Consider the following 19,742-nt stretch of genomic DNA (forward strand, 5'->3'; position numbering starts at 1 on the left):
TATATCCTTTCCAATTTTTCTATTAATAAATGCTGTAATACCGCTTTCTAACAGTCATTTTAATCACCGCTTGTACATCTCCAAAGAATTGCAAAATTAGGAAATAATAGCCTGTAGCCTATTTTTAAAATTAAATTCTCAGGTGATCAGATACACAATTAGTCTCCATTTCTACTTTTCATTTCTCAGGAGCAATTACATTTGAAGACTAATAATTGGTGTCTCTTTTTGAGGGACTCTCTTGTGCATACTATACATCCATTTCAGTGACAGGAAAACTGCAAAAATCCTGTATCTTGAGAAATATTAAAGAGCTTTTTTATTTCTAAGAAGTAAATGCACACTGATTAAGAGGAAGAAAAACATGAGTAAAGTATTGTCAAAGCAAAAGAAAATGTATCATTCCAACAATAAATAACCTGAATTTATTTTTGCCCAAATTGACACTATAATATAAAATCAAGGTTCAGTGCATTTGCTCCCATTTTTGAAGCATCTCACAAAGGATGTTCAATTTGGCAGGCAAAATGTACTGGCACACCTTAGCTTAGCACAAAACAAGTATTCTTGCCAAGTAGCCCATTTTGTTCTACCCATCACCACCACACTCTGTTAAACATTTTTGAAGTACAACTTTCAAAGAGCAGGACAGCAAACAAGTAGATTCCCATGTAGGTTTCCAAAGATTGCACTTTGATCACTGAAATTTTGAAGCCATACTCTTCCACCTCTACTGTGCAGAAATGATGTCCTCTTTAAAATTTCTTCTGCCTAATATGCACCCCAAAAACCTACAACAAACTGCTGCTGAACTGGGTGAAATGATTAGGCAAACAATCTTGACCACTTCTTCCAATTTATGTCATGCAACTCCCTACAACTGCTGAAATGGACTACAGGGAAAGGGAGTTAGCGAACCACTCAGCATGATGACAGAAATGAAAAATAACTACATTTTTTTAAGAAACTGTGAAAAACATGAACACTAACGCCAAAACTTCCCCCTCCATCATTACATTAGGATGGGAAAGAAAAATCTAACAAGATACCATTCTGCCACAAAATGCTCCTGCAATAATAAGCACAGAATAAGAGTATTTTTAACAAGCATCTTGAGCATGATGATTTGCTTCTTTGCAATTCTATTTAGCATTATTTAAATAACGCTTATTACATTGTAAAAAGATTCATCTGCAAGGTGACAGATGGAGGAATTCACACTTTTTCGGTTGCTAATATGTTTTGTTTCCTACAAGACTAAGTTAATAGGTAACAGTCTCTCTACCTACAGAAAGTTATCATTCAGAACAATGTAGTAAGCACAAGAGATAAGAACGGATTTATAAAGTTCAGGATGTCTGGGGCCCATCTCCAGTAAGGAGAAAAAAACCATAGTAATTACTTGTGTTTATGGAAGGTACTAATAAGACATCCGTGTGTGGTCTTCTGAGCAACTCCATGCTCTCCCCAAGCTGCTTCACTTTGTCTCACACACGTTGTAGTCATGTGGCCTTTCAGTGAAGTGGGTTCTTTAAATCTCACATGGACAGAAATCTCCTAAAAGGTATGTAATCCATAACACCTGGGACAAAAATCAACCCTCAGGAAATAACCTATTTTTTGCAAGTCCTAGGGCTTTTCCCTTCTAATTTCTTTATAATTACACACCTGGATCTTAAAAAGTTCTGAGTTGCACATACACCTGCTTCCCCAAAGTCATTTACTTTGGTAGTACTTCAGCAGTTTTCTTCATTAGGATCCATACGCTTGTAGTTAAGTGTTGCCAAGTTTGCTGAACTGGAGAGAGGTATGAACCATGCTGTGCGAAAAGCCTGTTGAGCCTAGGCAGCTTTTACTTGGGGAAGAGGGGGTATTGGTTGGGGGTAAGGGGGGTTGTTTTTAAAGAAAACCTGTGCACAGGAGGAAATACCAGACTGGTATATACCGTATCAATGTGACAAGTGTGCCAATGAGTCCGATTTGCAATGGCCACAAAGAAGCTGGAATCTCTGTTCAAATAATTAGTTGCTGCAGATTTCACTTATAGAAATGATGAGGCAATCTCAAGACGAAGAAGATAAACCAGTCTTACTTCAGCTGTTTTAAAAAGTCCTTGTAATAGTCAAAAGGTTTTAGTGTTGGATGTATGGAAACATTTAAATTCCAAGATACAGAATGGAGACAATCAAGTGCACAGTAGTTGGACAGTAGGAAAGCCAAAGAAAACAGAAAAGGGTATTTCTTTTTGTTAGCCGACTTTTCCACAGAACTGACAGGCTTTACTGAGCACAAAGAACGTCTTCCAATCAAACCTACAAACGGCTTTCCCTATGGTCTGAAATTTTAAAATACATAATTGTGTTCTCAACGCAAAAATATGGTGGATTTTCAAAGAAACAACTGGGTTTTATCCCATCCATTCCCCTCTCTCCCACTAAGCAGCACCACGTCTTTCCACAAATCAAGCAGAATTTACATGAAATGGGTTGGCACATGCTGTCTTATACCCGGCAAAGCTTAAACTGGAGTTTGCTGGATAGTTATGTTTTCTCCTCACCAGAAGATGTTGAGGTCTTTGTGCATCAAAAGCGGAGGTATGCTGCTTCGATGATAGATGTCCCTGTGGATGAAGAGGATAATTCGGATGTACTGTAGCTGACTGAATGGACTGATGTTCAATTTAAAGTTCTTATTTCTCTGATGATGGATTCCAATGCACAGATATTTGAGACTGTCCTTTTTCTGAGAACTTCAGTGCTTGTCCAAGCAGATGACTGACAGAGGATGTATCTTTGCATGACAAATTGTTGAGGAGAGATTGTGGTGTGTGTTTTAGGGTCATTTCCTCTGTTAAGTTCACTATAAAAACATTTGGGTTTATTTCTGATTAGCTTTTAAGCAGCAGGTTTATCTTGAACAACCATCCTCCATTCAGTACAGCAGGTCTTTGGGCGTTCCAAAGGTATATTTAATGTTTTCATGGTGTGGTGCTTTTTTCCCCCCCTGCCTCTATCTACACTTTGGGGCTGTTCTGTGCTAGCAATCTGGAAAAAAATTCACCTTTAGAAAGGCTGGTTAGTTTGTTGGATTTCTGTCAGAGGAGAGCATGCCAGTCAGTAAAAATGGAAAAAAAAAAAAAAACAAAACAACCAAATACTGATTTCCCCCCCTCCCCCCCAATAAGTAGACAGAAAAACCCCAAGTCTCCCTATCTCTTCTGGAATATACTATTTTAATGGGAAGTCTACTTAACGATTCCAATTCCCACTTCATATTGCTTCTCTTTGAGGGTATGCATCCTATATAAGGACAGTGATGTTACAGAAAGGAAACATGATTGTATTTTCAAACAACTACTAGCTACTCATTTCGTGTTTTAGTAAGACAGAAGCATATTTTGTTATTCCAAAAGAAGAATGTTGTTGAAAGTACAGAAGTTTAGAAAGGTAAAAATAATAAAATATCCTGATACATTTAACATACTTTCAAAGTTTTACACAGAAGAGAAAGCATCTATAGTAAAAGTACTAATATCATAACACTCACCAACACATTTTTCAGCTAGTTCTCCTAAGAAAGGATCTGATAATTTGGGGTTCCAATCCCTGGTATGAATTTGTAAAATGTGCTTTCGCGCCTGATTTAAAAAAAAAAAAGAAAAAAAGAAAAAAAAAGATCAAAATTAGCAAGCCAAATCCATGTCATAATATTTTAGACAAAAATACTATTTACTCATGTGAATATAGTTATTTTACCTGTTTTGACATGTCACTGAGATGTGTAAAATAGCACTCAAAAGTCTCTCAAGAGCAAAGGTTTTCCCTTCTTTTTTAATTTCATATAAGCAGTAATTTTTCAGTATACCAGTTACACATTTTAATTGCTGTTTAATCAACAGCATTATTATACATAAAATGATCAAAACTCATGTTCTATTAGGAATTATCATAATTTCATAATTTAATTTTTAATTGCTGCACCTATGATTAACAGCTTCTACTGTCAAATGCCTCACCAATTAATTTATTGCTGAGTAGCACAGTACATACACAGGAATTCCAAAACTATTTCATTTTAAAATTCTATAGAATCCAAATACACCTATCAATATGCAAAGTAAATTTAATTCTAAATATAAATTCATGAAATATTATGGCTGAGTTTATAGAAGTCTAGAACAAGGAACTGAAATGTTCCTGTTGCCAGTATAACAACGCCTGGCTTTGCATGTACAATTTTTATGTGCTTAGCAGTCTACATGATAAAGCAGCTATTTTCTCTTACCATAACTTCCAAACCCCCAATAGTTACGATTCATTATACAAACCCATACAAAACCACAGTTTTTAAATAAGCAATTTAGTTTAATGCGAACAATTTACCTCTCTGTTTAGTTTTAACTATATTCTGAAGATTTGAAGTTCAATACAACTTTATGTATACAGTGTGTTTTTACTAAAAATGTCTTCCTAAAATTAAACATTCTTACAAGTAAGAATGCATATTTTTATTTCATAAGCTTGGTTGTCAGGCATTCAAATGTTTAATACACTATAAACGTTTATTAATAAATCTCCTCTGTAAGTTTTACCTTTTGATCAGGCAAGTTGAAAAGAAATTCCCTGTCAAAGCGACCAGGTCTCCTGAGTGCAGGATCTATAGAATCCAGTCTGTTTGTAGCACCAATTACAACTATTTCACCTCTATTATCCAGTCCATCCATGAGGGCAAGAAGAGTAGACACTATAGAGCTAAAAGAGGTTGTAAAAAAAGAATGTATAGGGAACACTGCAAGAATGTTTACTTTTTCAACTGTAACATTCATAATTTCAAAGAAAAAAAGCTGAATTAAAAGAACAGTTGCATAACTGTTTCAAGCCTCAGAGTAAGAAGGAACCTTTTTGATATAATCTGTATTATACTTAATATTACGACTCCAGGAAGGATTACATCAAATTCAAACCTCCTCCTTCAAAAGTTTTGGGGAATGTGAGCTCAGGAAGCCATTTATTGCAGCTCTGAAAAGTTCTCTTCCATTAACAGTGTATGCATCGTCCTGTTTAGAGCAACTGCAGCACCAGGCAGAAGAAAGGCACATCAAGACAAAGCCACACGTTCCCATAACCTCCTAGTCTGCTGGCCCCAAAACTTCCCTCCTATCCTCCTCAGCTGAGTGGAGGGAGATGTACACACAAATACCACCACCTATAAAATGATAGATACAAGTGCATTGCCACAAAAAGTGTAGTAAAACTGAGACTGAAGGCAGCCAGGAAAAATTTCAGCCAGCCGTAAACGGTTGTAAAAAAATGTTTTGAAAAATGACACAATAGCAACTCAAGGTAAGTTTGCACATCACTCCATGCAGAATCAAAAGGGCAGGGGTGTCCGGTTCATTCACAGAACATTACAATTCATCACCTTACAAGAAAATTTTTTTCAACTGTTTATTCTATTGGGCTGGTAACAGACAATCTGTTTACAGTACAAAACCAGCAACCAAAGGGAAGGCTGTGGAAATCTTGAAGTTAATAGTGTGGTGGCTGAAGGGTAATCTCCACTACAACTCGATTCCCAGCAAATTACAGTCTGCCTGAAGAACTGAGAAGATGACTTTCAACACCAAAAAACTCAACAGTCTGTCCTTTCTAGTGTAAGTGGGCTTAAGCAAAAAACCTTACTTGGGAACTGAGTAAAATTACATTTAAGAGTTTACCAAGATAATGTAGCATATACCAAGATAATGGTAGCATATGAGAAATATTACCTGTGAATCTGATCTTGTCTACTAGAACGAACTGGAGCCAAGCCATCTATTTCATCAAAAAAGATTATAGAGGGTCTCATCAAGTATGCCTGATACAGAAAAAGAATTGAATTCACTGTTAATTCATACTTTATCCATCAACATAGAAAACAGTTTGGTTTTATTACAAAGCATTAACATGCTAAACTAACACATATATTAAGACACCTTCGTTAAAAAGTGTATAGACTGAAAATTGAATTTTCAACTACAGTACTGTTTCAAAGCAAAAAAGACTGCATTCTCCTTTGAATAAGCAAGATGGCACCAGCGTATCAGTTCTACTGTGTGTTGGAGAGATTCAAGACAAACTGAGACATCTTATACTCAGTTACAGAAAACAGTACATTATCTGCTCACAACTTGTTTGTTTAGACATCTGTGTCTGAAAAGAGGTTTTGTTTGCACAACTACATTTCACTGCTTTATGTGACGCTCTCTTCTGTCCATCATTTTCCAAGCCAGATAAGGATATTAAAATACACACACAAGCAGATGCAATCCTGCATCCTCCTCTACATAGCATTTATCTTGAACATGCCAGCCAAATTCAAACTCGCCGATTTAAATATTTTTATCAATTTTTACTCAAACTACTTTGTCTGCTTCATTAATGGACAAGTTGAGAGACTTCTCCCTCTCAGTTTTCAGAGCAAGAAAAACTGTTCTCAGCATTCCTCTATTTCTTCATCTAAATATGTAATTTGGACAAATCCTGCCTAATCTATGGAAACTTACAGGTATTTAGTTTCAATTGCAAATAAGTTTGGCTGCCTAGAATACAAAAAAAGACAACTTACAGAGAAATTATATGAAAAATATGTATTTTCTTCTAACCTGATCAAAAAGGAGTCGAAGCTGACGTTCAGATTCACCAACCCACTTACTGAGACAGTCTGCTCCTTTCCTCATAAAGAAAGCCACCTTTTTGTCTCCTTGACTGCATTCATTAGCTAGAGCTCTAGCTACCAAGGTTTTACCTGTTCCAGGAGGACCATAGAATAAACAGCCCCTGAAGATAAATGGATCAACACAGTCACAAACTTATTTTATGTCTCCTGAAAAACTCCAAGTCAAATTTTATAATGAAGACAGGGAGCCTGGAGAAGAAAGACTAAAGTTCCAGTATTATTATTTAGTGTATTCAACATGACTTCATAAAATCTAAGTTTGTTTTATGCTTTCAAATCAGTAAATCTTTGCTTTGTAGAGAGCATTAATCAAAGGCATATGAAGCTCCCAAAGGATTGTTTTACGCTAGTTAAATACCTCCTCAAGTATTAAATCTTAGGTACTACTTGAGTCAGTTTTTGTTACTTCTTTGGAGAGACATACTTCCTTTAAATGACAAAAATATCCCAAAATTTTTAATTTACTTAGATTATGTGTACCCATTTAAATCACACACCAAGATGCATGATTAATAAATATTAAAACCACAATATAACATTATTGAGATTACTTCTATAAAAGAAACATCAGCATTTAGCTTGATTTAGTAAAATATTTGATAACATAATGGGGAAAAAAGGCAAGGTACTAAACAGAACACTTGAGAATTCTTTCTTTGACCAATCACGAAGTTTACTTTCCTACCAGAAGAAAAATAAACTAGATTTTCATAAGTCCTCATCCTGCTTTTACATTCTGATAGACAAGTGAAGTAGCAAACACGTAAGTCTATTTGAACTGTAAACACTTCAGGGAAAGAATCAATCTCCTATGTGTTTTCACAGAGCTTAATAAAATAAAAATACAATAATAAGAGTAAATACACCTACCTTGGTGGCTGAATTTTGAATTTTTCAAATATTTCGGGATAGAGAAGAGGAAACACTACCATTTCCTTAAGTGCAAGGATATGATGGCTCAATCCCCCTATACTATCAAAACGCACCTTAGGAAAAAAACAAAGCATACAAAGCATATATTGTAACAGCTTTCCACAAAAATACCTTTACTTATAAAATAACATATTTGAAAACGAATTACAAACAACATCGCATTGATCAACAGTTCCCTGAATTTTGAAAGTGTAAAAAAAGTTTAGAAAGTCAACTCCTGGTTGCTCACATGAGGTTTATCTGGTTCGCAAGTTAACTGTGCCAGGGATGCCTGGACTTCTATAGAGATCCAGCCTAAGTCTGAGAGCATTTTTAAGCTCAGGCACAGCATAACACGAATATAGTCAACGTACTTCTAGACAATGGTTCAGCCCTAGTAATAATTCAGCAGCTTCTGCACAACACACACCATAAGCTAATGTGCATCATTGTTTCTGAATAAGCACAGGACCCACATGGCTAGCACCGAGTTAACCAACCCAGGCAGTTGGTACTTCTGTTTTCTGCACTGCTCATCATATCGCAGTTTCTACTATCACAAGTAATCACAAACTGACTAAACAAAGAAATATAGTTGGGCAATTGATACTTTGGCTTATTTACGATACGTATGCAGCCTGTTGATTACCTACAGGCCACAAGCAAGTGCTTTGTAGCCCAAAGGAATAAACAGACAACAGCTTTGGAAAAAATCAAAACAGACCAGTGAGCTTGTTATGAGTTTACTTCAACTCTAATGAGAGGCAGTGATGAATTCTGCTTATGAATAATTGGGGAAGGAAAATAAAAAGTTTTAATAAAACCTACCGATTTATCAACAATCATAGGGTCAACATCAGCCAAACTTGCCCCAACTTTCACACGTTCTCGCAGAATTCCACTAGCTAAATCTTCTGCTCTAAAGTTTAAAGGCAGGCATCTGTTCAACAACAAAGAAAACCCACCAAATAAATATTGTTGTGTTTCGATCATTTTGCTGGAATGGGAAGAACCAAGAGATTAAATGCCTTCTACTACCTAAAGAGATGACCTTCCTGGATTGATAAGGTAATCAAAACTAACCTTTTTATTGTGATAATGATTCTTATATATCTGAAAGTTCCTTAAATATAAAGATAGTTTTATGCTTCCATACAGATATTTCAATCTGGAGAACCAGGCTGGACAGACTATTTTGATTAAACACGGAAGAAACAACGTTGACCAAAAGAACAGGACACTCTCCACTGGCAGTGATGAACTGCATAAGTTCAGTACAGTAAGAAAAGGATTAACAGTACAAGGAAAACAAATTTTAAAAAAATATAGCTCATTAGAGTCCAAAGAAAGGAAATAAAAATATTGTAGATCAGCCGTAACTCACATCCACCTATTCCAGCTTCTTAGTGTATACAAAGAAGATTTAAGCCCCCACACAGATATTACGTCAGGTCAAATACACCGTTAAAGGGAGGAAAAAAGGTACCAGTAAGATACAGGTTACACTTGGAACTACACTTTTGGTAGTTGTACATCTTTGGAATTCCTCAGGTTGGAATGGTGTGGCAGTCAGGAAGAGACAGAAAGATGAGGAAACACTTATTTTTCTGTTCAGTTTTCCAACTAATATATCTGTGGCAGTAAGTATATTTACTGATACACCTTACAGATCTTCCACTTTTAGATAACTGGTGAATAAATGTAAGGTCAAGAAGATACGTGTTGGGTGTGTAGAACACACATGTCATTACACAACAGGAAGAGAGAAGAATAAGAGCTAGTTTTGAGAGTACAACTGAACTAACTGGGACCAAGTAACACTGGGAATAAAAATTCATTTTAACCAACAGAAGTTGTTTGTCTTATAACCCAAATGAATCAAACAGATATTCTTATCTTTCCATCTTTTTATCACTATTGTTAATTATCTACTCATAAGACTTCAAAATCTATGTTAATATATAACCAGCAATCTTCTTACACTGTGTCTGCAGGTAATCACAGGTGGAATCAAAAAAGTCTGCAGAACTGACAGAACATTATAGAATAATTCTGCTTGTTTTCTGCTGAATAATAAAAATCAAACCCTCCTAAAGACCAAGGGTGTTTTGATACCTATTTCTTGCTCTGGCCATGCTTTTAGATTTTCTTCTTTCAAAACGTTCTTCATCTGAAGACATTGTATCACTGCTGTGAATGGCATGCTTCTTTCTCCTATTGAAGTGGCAAATAAACATAAAACTCAGTCCTTTTTGCAGTAGAATGGCATGTTTTGATTCTTTTATAAAAACAAAATTGAAACGGCAAGTACAGTACTGTTCAGGTTTAAGATGCATGCAAATTTTAGTTTTAATATCAAAATAATCTGGGAGGGGAACAACATCTTTTACTGTCACAGGGATATCCGATTTCAACATGAACGTTACTAAAACAGTAGATCCACATAAGATATGTGGTCCTGTTCATGTTACCTCAGCAAGTGTGATTGAGTATTCAATCAATAAGCTGCTGAAGCTCATCAGACAGCAACTGTACTTAGGAAAGCTTCCAACCACTTTAGCCACCTCCAACATAACAGAATAATCAAGATCTCCTTACTCAGTTTCACGCTTCCCTTTAAATATTCTTTGAAAAAATTCCATACTTCCTAAAGCATATGGTCTCTTTTTATGAGGTCATTAATTCTGAACAGCAGAACAGTTTCACAAAATACCTGTACTGTAGTTTAACTTCTGATCTGAATCTAAGTAAAATTACTATTCAAAGTCTGCATGAACCATTTCTTATTTTAGTATGATGGTATTTCAGAAAACTGAGTATTTCAGAAATATTAGAGAACATACATTACATCATCTGTACAAAAAGGTGCTTGGTTTGATATCAGTTTGAAAAAAGTCAGCACTTTTTTTGCATGAAGAAGTTGGCTACTAGTAAAAATTCATGTATTTTTAGTGAATATGGTGAGCTGCATCATTTGTATGAACATGATAATGCACTGACTAGCTGTTTTTTGCCAAAGGATAACACAGTCAGTCAGTTTTACTGTTCGATGACCAAAAATTAGATATATTTAAAAACATATCAAAGAGAATATCATGCAATTAGGAAGATTTTTTTTATGACAGTGTCCTGACAAGAAGGGATAAGATGAGAGTAGAGCAATCGGCATGCTAAAACTGAAGGGATAACAGCTTTCACACTCTTTACATCTTACTAGCAAGTACAAGTCCTGAGATAACCCAACAAAATGACATATGCACTTTAAGCAAAAAGAAAAAAGCTCTTCAAAATGAAATGTTTTTATTTATATTTCAAAGAAACTTGTAGAATTGTAAGATTCTGCTGTTTTATTTACTTTTCATATTTTCACTCCGCCATTAAATTGAGCAATAAGACGACGAGAGTTTCAGCTGAGACTAGCATTTGTTTACTTGGATTCTGTTCATGGACAGATTTATCTTTTTGAAGTTTTGAGTAAGTTTATTTTTAAAAAAATGTATTAAGCTCTGATCTCATCTATTTTGTTAAGTAAAGCCTATCAACAGTTTTCAAGACAACTTGGCGTATTCCAGACTTCTTTGACACAAAAAGTAAGACTCAAAAATGATGCTTGGTAAATATTTTATTAAAATTTTAGTATTACTTGGATGAAACTTGAACTGAAAGAAAACAAAAAACATTACCTTGATTTGTTTATTTTTGTAGTATAGAAAGGGGATATTTGTTAAACTGCTGCTTTGGATTGAAACACTAAATATACACCCTTACAGAAAAAGCTACGGTGTGCAGTGCGCAATTCTCTTTCCAGTACCTGCAGCACACTTGTTTCCATTCCGTTTATCAGAAAGTTTCTACTGGTGTTATGAAGTGCTATGAAATTCATTCCTGTATGCTGATGAAGGTCTGAACCTAAGATACAATTCAAGACCCACGCACATGCGTGAATGAACTGTACAACTCACTCAAGAATGTTTTGAAAATCAAAAGCTAATAGAAATGTACCGAGGGAAAGCAAACAAGTTGGTATGTACATACCAAAAGATTGACATTTACCTGATATGGCTTCTTCTTGCAGGAGATCTGTGAATATCAAACAGTGTATTTTCCCTCTTTTTTTGATGAGCTGGCACTGAGTAAGAGAAGTTACAGGTTTGTAACATCAATTACAAAAGAATGATAAACTAATCTAAATGCAGAGCAAAAGAGTTACATTATCGCTTTACCAATAATGTTATCGCTGGTTTCTCCAGAAGCTCAAATTAAGAAAATAACGGGGGGGGAGGGAAATCAAACCTCTTATGCTTTATTTCACTATCACCATACTTGGCTTGATACAGTCATGGGAATTCCACCCTCAGCCTCCTCAAATCATCACAGCTATGGCTATCATGGCACAGAATGTAATTTGTTCAGGGCACTAGCATTTTTTGTTTATTTGCAGGACATGAAACTCCATACAGAAACCTCTGCGCAGCTGATAATATGGGATGTCTTGAAATTCTCTTAACAAATAAACCACAACATTTTTCTATCACAGTCTTAATTTCGAAGTGGCCTTAAGATATAGCACACGGCATACACCATTGTAATCTAAACCAAATATGCACAGAATACATTATTTCAAACAGAAGTATTAAAAGGTTCAAAATCAAGAGACACTACGCTAAAACCTGTATGGATCACTGAAGGCATGCCCTATGAGGAGCAGCTAAAGACACAAGGTTTGTCTAGTTTGAAGAAAAGGAGGCTGAGGGGCAACCTCATTGCTCCCTACAGCTTCCTGAGGAGGGGAAGAGAGGGAGGTGTTGATCTCACCTCCCTGGTATCCAGTGATAAGACGCATGGCAATGGTTCAAAGCTGCACCAGGGGAGGTTTAGACTGGATATTACGAAGCATTTCTTTACCAAGAGGGTGGTCAAACACTGGAACAGGCTTCCCAGAGAGGTGGTCGATGCCCCACGGCTGCAAGTGTTTAAGAGGCACTTGGACAATGCCCTTAACAACATGCTTTAACTTTTGGTCAGCACTGAAGGTGTCAGGCAGTTGGAATAAATTATCATTGTAGGTTCCTTCCAACTGAACTATTCTATTCTAAATTTCTCATCTAGGCAAAATGTGTAACTGCTGCTATGCAATTTATCTACAGTTATGAATTAGGCTTACCATTCAAGAGAATCAGGCATAATAGTAACTATTTTTTCTATGTAATTATCTAATTTATTAGATTGCTTTCTGAATTCAACTTCCGCCAACTATTTCTTGACCTAAACCCTGTCCACCTCCAACCCTGAGCCCAGCACATGGCAGCACTCGCAAAGCTCAATAAGGCAGCATGCACCAGCAACGTCACCACCATTGACAAATTGATAGATTGTGTCTCAGTAGACATATTCACATGGTGAACACAAGCAAGATGAAAGTCACTAACGCTGCATGGGAACTCTGTCAGGGGTGAGGAACAGTCATCCAACTTTTCCCTTCCCACACCTATGGTATTCTTGGAGGTCAGTAGAGCAGAACTGCATGAGCACTGTTTAGTTCCTCACCTATTGGAGGGGCCTGGTATCTTTCAACAGTTTTTCTCTGTCTGAGATTATATGGCCGATCATTTTCTTCTCCCTCGGCCTCTTCTACTTCTATATCTCCATCTTCTTCCTGAGACTCTGTTGGGGGGAAAAATATTTTCAGAACACTTCTACTTGATGCCAGAGCTATCTTCATCCTAAAAATTAACATTTTAATGGTCACTGAGAATTATTCCCCTCCTATTAATTAACACTAATTGGCAAATCACTGGAAATTTGAAAAGCAAGATAAATCTACAGCACATTGTCAAACTGCCTTCTAGTTTCCCACAGAAGGTTCTGGAAAAGCAATAGAAAGAAAAATAAATGTAGTCAAATTCATTTTAGTGGTAAAGTGCTTCAAACATCACTTCTACCCACTATCTTTTTCCTTCAAAAATTGTCCTTCAAATTAAGAATAATGCCTTTCTTCTCACTCTTTTCCCATAGAAGCCTCAGAAGATCAAGTATTTGACAGAACATGAAAATAAGTACAACTTTACAATTCACAATATAATTTTTACACAAAGCAAATAAACACACTGTATAAAGGTACCACCTAGGTCCATCTATTAACAGGATCAGTATTTCCATCCATGAATCTCAGAATTAAGACTGCATTCTTATTAACTAGGACGGACCATACCTCCTACAGCAGTTTCAGTTCAAAATTGAGACACACAACACTGAACCCTGTATGGATCCCTGAAGTTTGAGTCTGATTTCTTAAGGAAGCCAAGCATGCTGTTGATCCTGCCATCAAAGTTAGCCATAATCCCTTCTTTCTCAATACTTTTTGAACCCACTGGCCAGTTGCATCCAAATTTTTAAAAGAAGGTAGAATTTCAAATACAGTTGTGTGTCTACAAGCCTTCTAAAATTCAGTGGATGGATAGAAAACAGAGACTTTAATTAATACCTTCCCCAAAGGAAGGATGCAGAACTGACTATTACACATTCTTTCTGGTAACTGCCACCCAGCATATGCGAAATTGCGAGTCAGTCAGAACATGTATAGTTGTAGACTACATGCATCACATCCTGGCTTCCACCAGAGGATTGTTACAGGGCATATAAGGAAAGCTTCAATTGCTTAGTGTTACGGAAAACAAGAGTAAGGGAACATAGTATATAAACATTTAGAAACCAGGGTTTGTTCTGCCACTTTCAGATAAGCTTGCTTTTGTTTAAAGAAACCTATTTGTAGAGATCCCTAAAACTTCTCCTCCTTCTAAAGAGGAGGAATCCTTCAGTGTGTACTTATTTGCAAGAGTCTTGTTAATTGGTCTATTTAATAACTCCAAATCCAGATCCAAAACCAAATTACTTTCTGCAGTGCAATATATGGCTATCTTATGTTGAGGAGAGCTTTGTTTTATAAGTATTTCAGACAAACCCTTACGATTCTTTACAACCCATACCTTCTTCTTCCCCTTCTGTGGACACTTCATGGTGGTTCTGAATCCCATAGCTATTTCTCCTCAGTGATTTCCTCCTTCTTTTCACTCGAGAATACATATCCATGTTTTCCTGGAATAAAATTCACATACACTCCTATCAGTACTGTCCCATGTCACTCTCAGTGTTAGCCCACAGTTCAGTAAGTAATACTCCACACAAGATCCCCAAGTCTTTTTCCAACACAAGCCTCCACAGGCAGACTAGAAAAGCAGTCCCATTTAACAGGTGGTAAAATAAGTCTCTCAGTACCTAGTCCATCTAATACATAGTTAACATCAGTATCAAGGTGTTTTAGGGAACAAAGCAGATGACAGTCCCTGGTCCTGTTTTCAGACTACCAGAGTGTGCTTCAAACCAAAAGAGAACCACCGCAGTACCTCATGAGAGCACAGAAGTCAATTCATCAATAAAGAAAACATGATTTAGTATTACATCCATGAGTTTTGTTCTGCATTTATCAAGTTTTTTTAATGTTATCCACTGAAGAGGACCTGAAACCTTTTGACAGAGCTACAGACAAATGTATGGAGATGGCAAACACACATGCTCCCCCTTGATTTTACTTTTATTCAAGATCTGAGACACTCTGCACTTACAAATTCTGTGTCTGTCCACATCCGTAGCCGTTCTACTTCCCCAGACCGCCTATTTCTCCTGATGTTAATATTATCCATTTCCTGTAGGACAGCTTCAGCAGTACTAAAATATATGCAACAGTTAACACACAAAAAATTCAGTCTTAAAATAGTAGACATCCAGAACTTTTTACACAGCATCCAACAACCTAACATATCTAATTCTATGGTCTGCTATGGCTATTCCAAGGTCTACAAGTCAACTAAATATACAAATGAATTGAAATCTGAAAATTTTAGGATAGCTTTTGAATCTCTCAATTAACTACAAAACCCAACCATAATAAAGAAAACTGAAAGATGAACCCACAGAATATAAACTAAAGAGTATGCAAGAGAAGAAATGCTGATGCTATTAAAATTCAGGGTTCAAATTAGGCTGTAACATTTAAAAAACAAAATTTAAAATTTTTTTGCTCAGTGTAAACTGCAGCATATAAATTTGTAACTGCTTAGATGTTAGATTAGGTGTCAGATAAGATTAAGTTTGCAGAATAAGAAAGTAAAGCTTTTTACCTACATAATTATAATATTGGGAAAGCAATTAATGCCTCCACCCCATAAGCTTTAGAGCTTCTTACCCTGGCCTCAGAAAGACACTAATACATAAAGGATTTTTTTTTTTTTAAATGTTAAATCAGTAACACCTAGAATTTCATCATTCATTGTTTGAGCTCACTACTCTACCATTTCTCATCTACTACTTAATTAGTCTACATTTTCATTATCTGAAGTATTTGTAAACAGCTGTCAAAACAACAGTGGTGTATAAATAATAACCTTGGCCAAGATGCTTCATTGCTAAGGAAGAAAACAACAGAGTATTTGCCAGGCCAAGTCAATTATTTGGCCACCTGTCCTGAACACCTAGCTACTGCTCTCTATGGCGATTATGGTAGATTTCCACTGGAATTCTACTATAATTGTGTAACAATTGTGAGAAGGCAGAAACTTTCACTTCTTTTTTTTCAAGCTGTTTAAACGTAAATCTAAAGGGTGAAATCCTGCCTAGAAAGAAGTCAATGGAAGTTCTGGTCACAGACATCAGTAAAGTCAAGATTTCATTATGAGCACCCCTCTCAATTTTAAACAATTCTTCTAAAATATCTGTGATGTGTGACATAACCACTTCAAGTAAAATCATGCTATAGTTCGCTATCGAAGAAAACAGGTTTGGAGGGGACCTGGAAAAGTCCACCTGCTCTGCCAGGCAAGAACAAACTACACAATACCTAAATCATTCCTGACACATTTGTCTAACCTGTTCTTAAAAACCTCCAATGATTATGGGACACACTGTTATCAGTATAAGTTCATACATAGACTTCAGTACCATGATCTTATCAATTACAATCTTCATGGTAGACTTTTTCCTATTGTTGATGAGGAGAGGGAGATTCAACTGCAACTAGAAAAATAAATGTAACTCAATATAAATTTGTAAACTGATACCAAGTAGTTACCGAGTAAATTGAAAAAGAAAATTAAATTAATAAAAGATTCAACAGAATACATTTAACAATAACGATCATACTTGGCAATTAAATGTTCATGTTTGCATTGTTTTCCAAGCACTAGAGCAAGCAGTCTCTCACAGATGTGACTATTAACACCCATTTTACAGGTGGGAAAATTGAGACATACTAAGTGACCTGCCCACGGCCACAAGAAATAATATTTCAAGAAAAGTATTTCTGGCTCCCATTCCTATGCTCAGACCAGACCATGCCTCCCTCTCTGACCTACTTTGTCTGCACAGTAAATGTCAAAAAGTGACACCCGCCCTATGTGAATTACTAACAAATGGTAAAAAACAAAAACAAAAAAAAGAAAGCTACAAACTTTTGATATTTTATGATCAAAATCATACAAGCAAAATCTAGAAAGCTTCCAAGCATTGTTGCTAATCACCAATTTACATCACATTTAGGGTATCACTACATAAACAGGTTACTAAGAAACAAACTAGGGTGTGGATTTACAGCACGTCAGCCACTCTGCAATAACCGCCAACATGCTCAGTTTTATCCAGGTGTAAACACAAAGTAGCTTACTCCTCAATGAAAGTCTGGTAAGCTGCTTTGCATTTAAAGCACGGATAACAAAGGCAGTTACAGCACAGGACCCAGCCTGTAACTCAAACCACAACCTAGCTTGCCTCAACACTAATACATTCCCACAGTAAAACACATAGATGGCACTGGAAGACAGGGTTTTCTAACTTTTTAAAAAATCATTAAGATGCTTTGTGAATACAACTGAAGTATCCCCACATACCTGTTTACTAGCTGATCAAACAATAAACTCTGATTCAAAGTTTCAAATCTGTTTTTCCTGGACCGACAACTTTTTCTGACTTCTATATCTCCGTTTATGCAAGCATGGTCCCCATCTCCCTTTTTTTCCCCTCGAAGGGGATGGCTTTTGAGAGCTAAGAGAAATTTGTATTACTACTTCAAAATGCAGGAAACAACATGTTCACAAACAAGAATTAATAAGAGAATACTTAGCAAGGACAATAAACCAAAAGTTATGGAGCACAGTATGAGCACCCTTATATTCACTAAAGAAATATATTTTTTAAATTCCTATTGAAGTTGTTTTAAAAGCTATTTCTTCAGGCTCGAGCTTGTTTCCTTATATGATAATCTTATTTTATGATGAAAATTTGGCATTCAAATATCCGTTCAAAATTTTTAGGTTAACATCAATACTAAAATGCACAACTGGCCCACAGTTTCAATTCTTAGTCTTTCAAATACAGTATCAAAAGGTCAGACACAACACATCAATTTCACAAGCAAATCTATATCAGCTACTCTGTACAGTGCCAAACAAAAAGGGATCCCACTTCTGATTGTTCCTTAGGCACCACAATAAATAATAAAAATACCAAAAATGCTTAATGGATTAACGCTTACGTAGAGTCAACACAGAACTAAACAAGACAGAATTGATGAAAAAGGGACATGAAAGACAAAGTGGTTTTAGCTGAGATATGCAACAAGATGGCAAGTTTGTAAGGTACAAGCATATAGGAAAACTGTTCAAGGTAGCAGGAGCTGCAGACAAGGCAGGTCTCTATAAAGCAATAGTAGAGTTAAGTAATGTTAAGAACCATAGAAGGCCAAATTTTAAATGAGCAAAGAGAGTAAGTAAATTAAAGAGACCAGCTGGGAGAGGAGGGCCAAGTTAGTTCATAACAGTAAATTTGGGAATTAAGGAAAACATTAAGATCATGGCCAAGAGGTCTGAATTGAGAAGAGAAATGGAATTTCATCTAAGAATGTTCCCCATGTCCACAGAGAGCATCCAAGATGTTGACAGAAGAAAACTGAGCCGAAACAGTAATTTTTCTGGTCAAAATGGTCAGAGTTATCAGTAAAGTTATTAAAAACATATGCAACTGAAAATCATTGACATAAAATTGTTAAATGTAAAAGTAGATACAAAAGGGTCCACTGTAATACACTTACATAAGCTACGTCCATTTGGTAGTGTAGCACCAGGCTGAGAAGTTAACCTAGGAAACAATTATATCAGACACACAAATAATATTAACGCTCCTTAGCCAAAAGGTACATGGTGAAAATAGAACTTCAAACATAGAATGTTACACGATACACTACAACTTCAAAACCTTTGTGACACGTAGCCTCTGAAGAGTCTGCTTCATGCCCAACACTGGAATGAGGACAAAACTGCCAAATACCAATTATATGAATCCCCCCAATTATCTAAACATCTCTTTTGTTAATCCCTCCAATGTTCCCTCATGCCATGTCCTACTATTAACTTTCCCCTTAAGTTTCAGAACAGGATCTTGATATAGCTCTTCAAAGGCAACTATCATTCAAATACTTGGATAAACTAGTGGAAGCACAAAGAGCTGTTTTGTACTCACAGAAAAAGAATACATTTAACAAAATTACCAACTTAAGTGAATGGAATTAATTTATGCTGGGTGTACTTAAAATCAGTAAAAAGAGATTTTCATGTTCTCTATCAATCTGGTATTTTGAATTTCTTTTTAAATTAACTTTTAGGAAAATTAAGCCTTACTACATCACAGTCCAAGACAAAAACGTATTCCAGAGTTTTCTGCAATTTTATTGAGTAAGCAATTGTTCCTTTATTCACTTATCTTTAAAAAATTGAAAATATTCTTATTTATTAGACGTGATTTTACTAAAAGATAATTTAGAGTAGAATACAAATGAACAAAACTCTACAACCACTGGCAGACTGTAAAAAATAATTTGTCAACATCGCTATGCAAAAAAGCAAAATAAATCAGGCAAAAGGAAAAAAAATTTATCCCTCTTCCACCCTCAGAAACACTAAGTACTTTACAGACACGTGAACTGTACATACTGCACACCAGTACTGGATAGGGAAAAACTCCTTGTTCTCAAACTAGAAAACTGATGATGAATTTGATGAGAAAAAGAA

The 19,742-nt window shown here is 35.9% G+C and overlaps 1 protein-coding gene across 1 annotated transcript in view; it reads right to left on the minus strand.

Annotated features, from left to right (window-relative positions):
• ATAD2B (ATPase family, AAA domain containing 2B) overlaps window positions 1-19,742 on the minus strand; it is an 83,859-nt gene that overhangs the window by 42,215 nt on the left and 21,902 nt on the right. The window contains exons 3-15 of the mRNA XM_009319729.1: window positions 18,767-18,813; window positions 17,568-17,721; window positions 15,252-15,354; window positions 14,616-14,724; window positions 13,177-13,293; window positions 11,683-11,758; window positions 9,745-9,843; window positions 8,458-8,569; window positions 7,588-7,703; window positions 6,644-6,818; window positions 5,768-5,856; window positions 4,592-4,751; window positions 3,547-3,637 (exon numbers count right to left, since the gene is read on the minus strand). Coding sequence (XP_009318004.1) covers window positions 3,547-3,637; window positions 4,592-4,751; window positions 5,768-5,856; window positions 6,644-6,818; window positions 7,588-7,703; window positions 8,458-8,569; window positions 9,745-9,843; window positions 11,683-11,758; window positions 13,177-13,293; window positions 14,616-14,724; window positions 15,252-15,354; window positions 17,568-17,721; window positions 18,767-18,813 — 1,448 coding nt within the window. The remainder of the gene's footprint in view (window positions 1-3,546; window positions 3,638-4,591; window positions 4,752-5,767; window positions 5,857-6,643; window positions 6,819-7,587; window positions 7,704-8,457; window positions 8,570-9,744; window positions 9,844-11,682; window positions 11,759-13,176; window positions 13,294-14,615; window positions 14,725-15,251; window positions 15,355-17,567; window positions 17,722-18,766; window positions 18,814-19,742) is intronic.

This window comes from Pygoscelis adeliae, unplaced genomic scaffold (assembly GCF_000699105.1).
Source record: "Pygoscelis adeliae isolate BGI_AS28 unplaced genomic scaffold, ASM69910v1 Scaffold121, whole genome shotgun sequence".
Lineage (NCBI taxonomy): Eukaryota > Metazoa > Chordata > Aves > Sphenisciformes > Spheniscidae > Pygoscelis > Pygoscelis adeliae.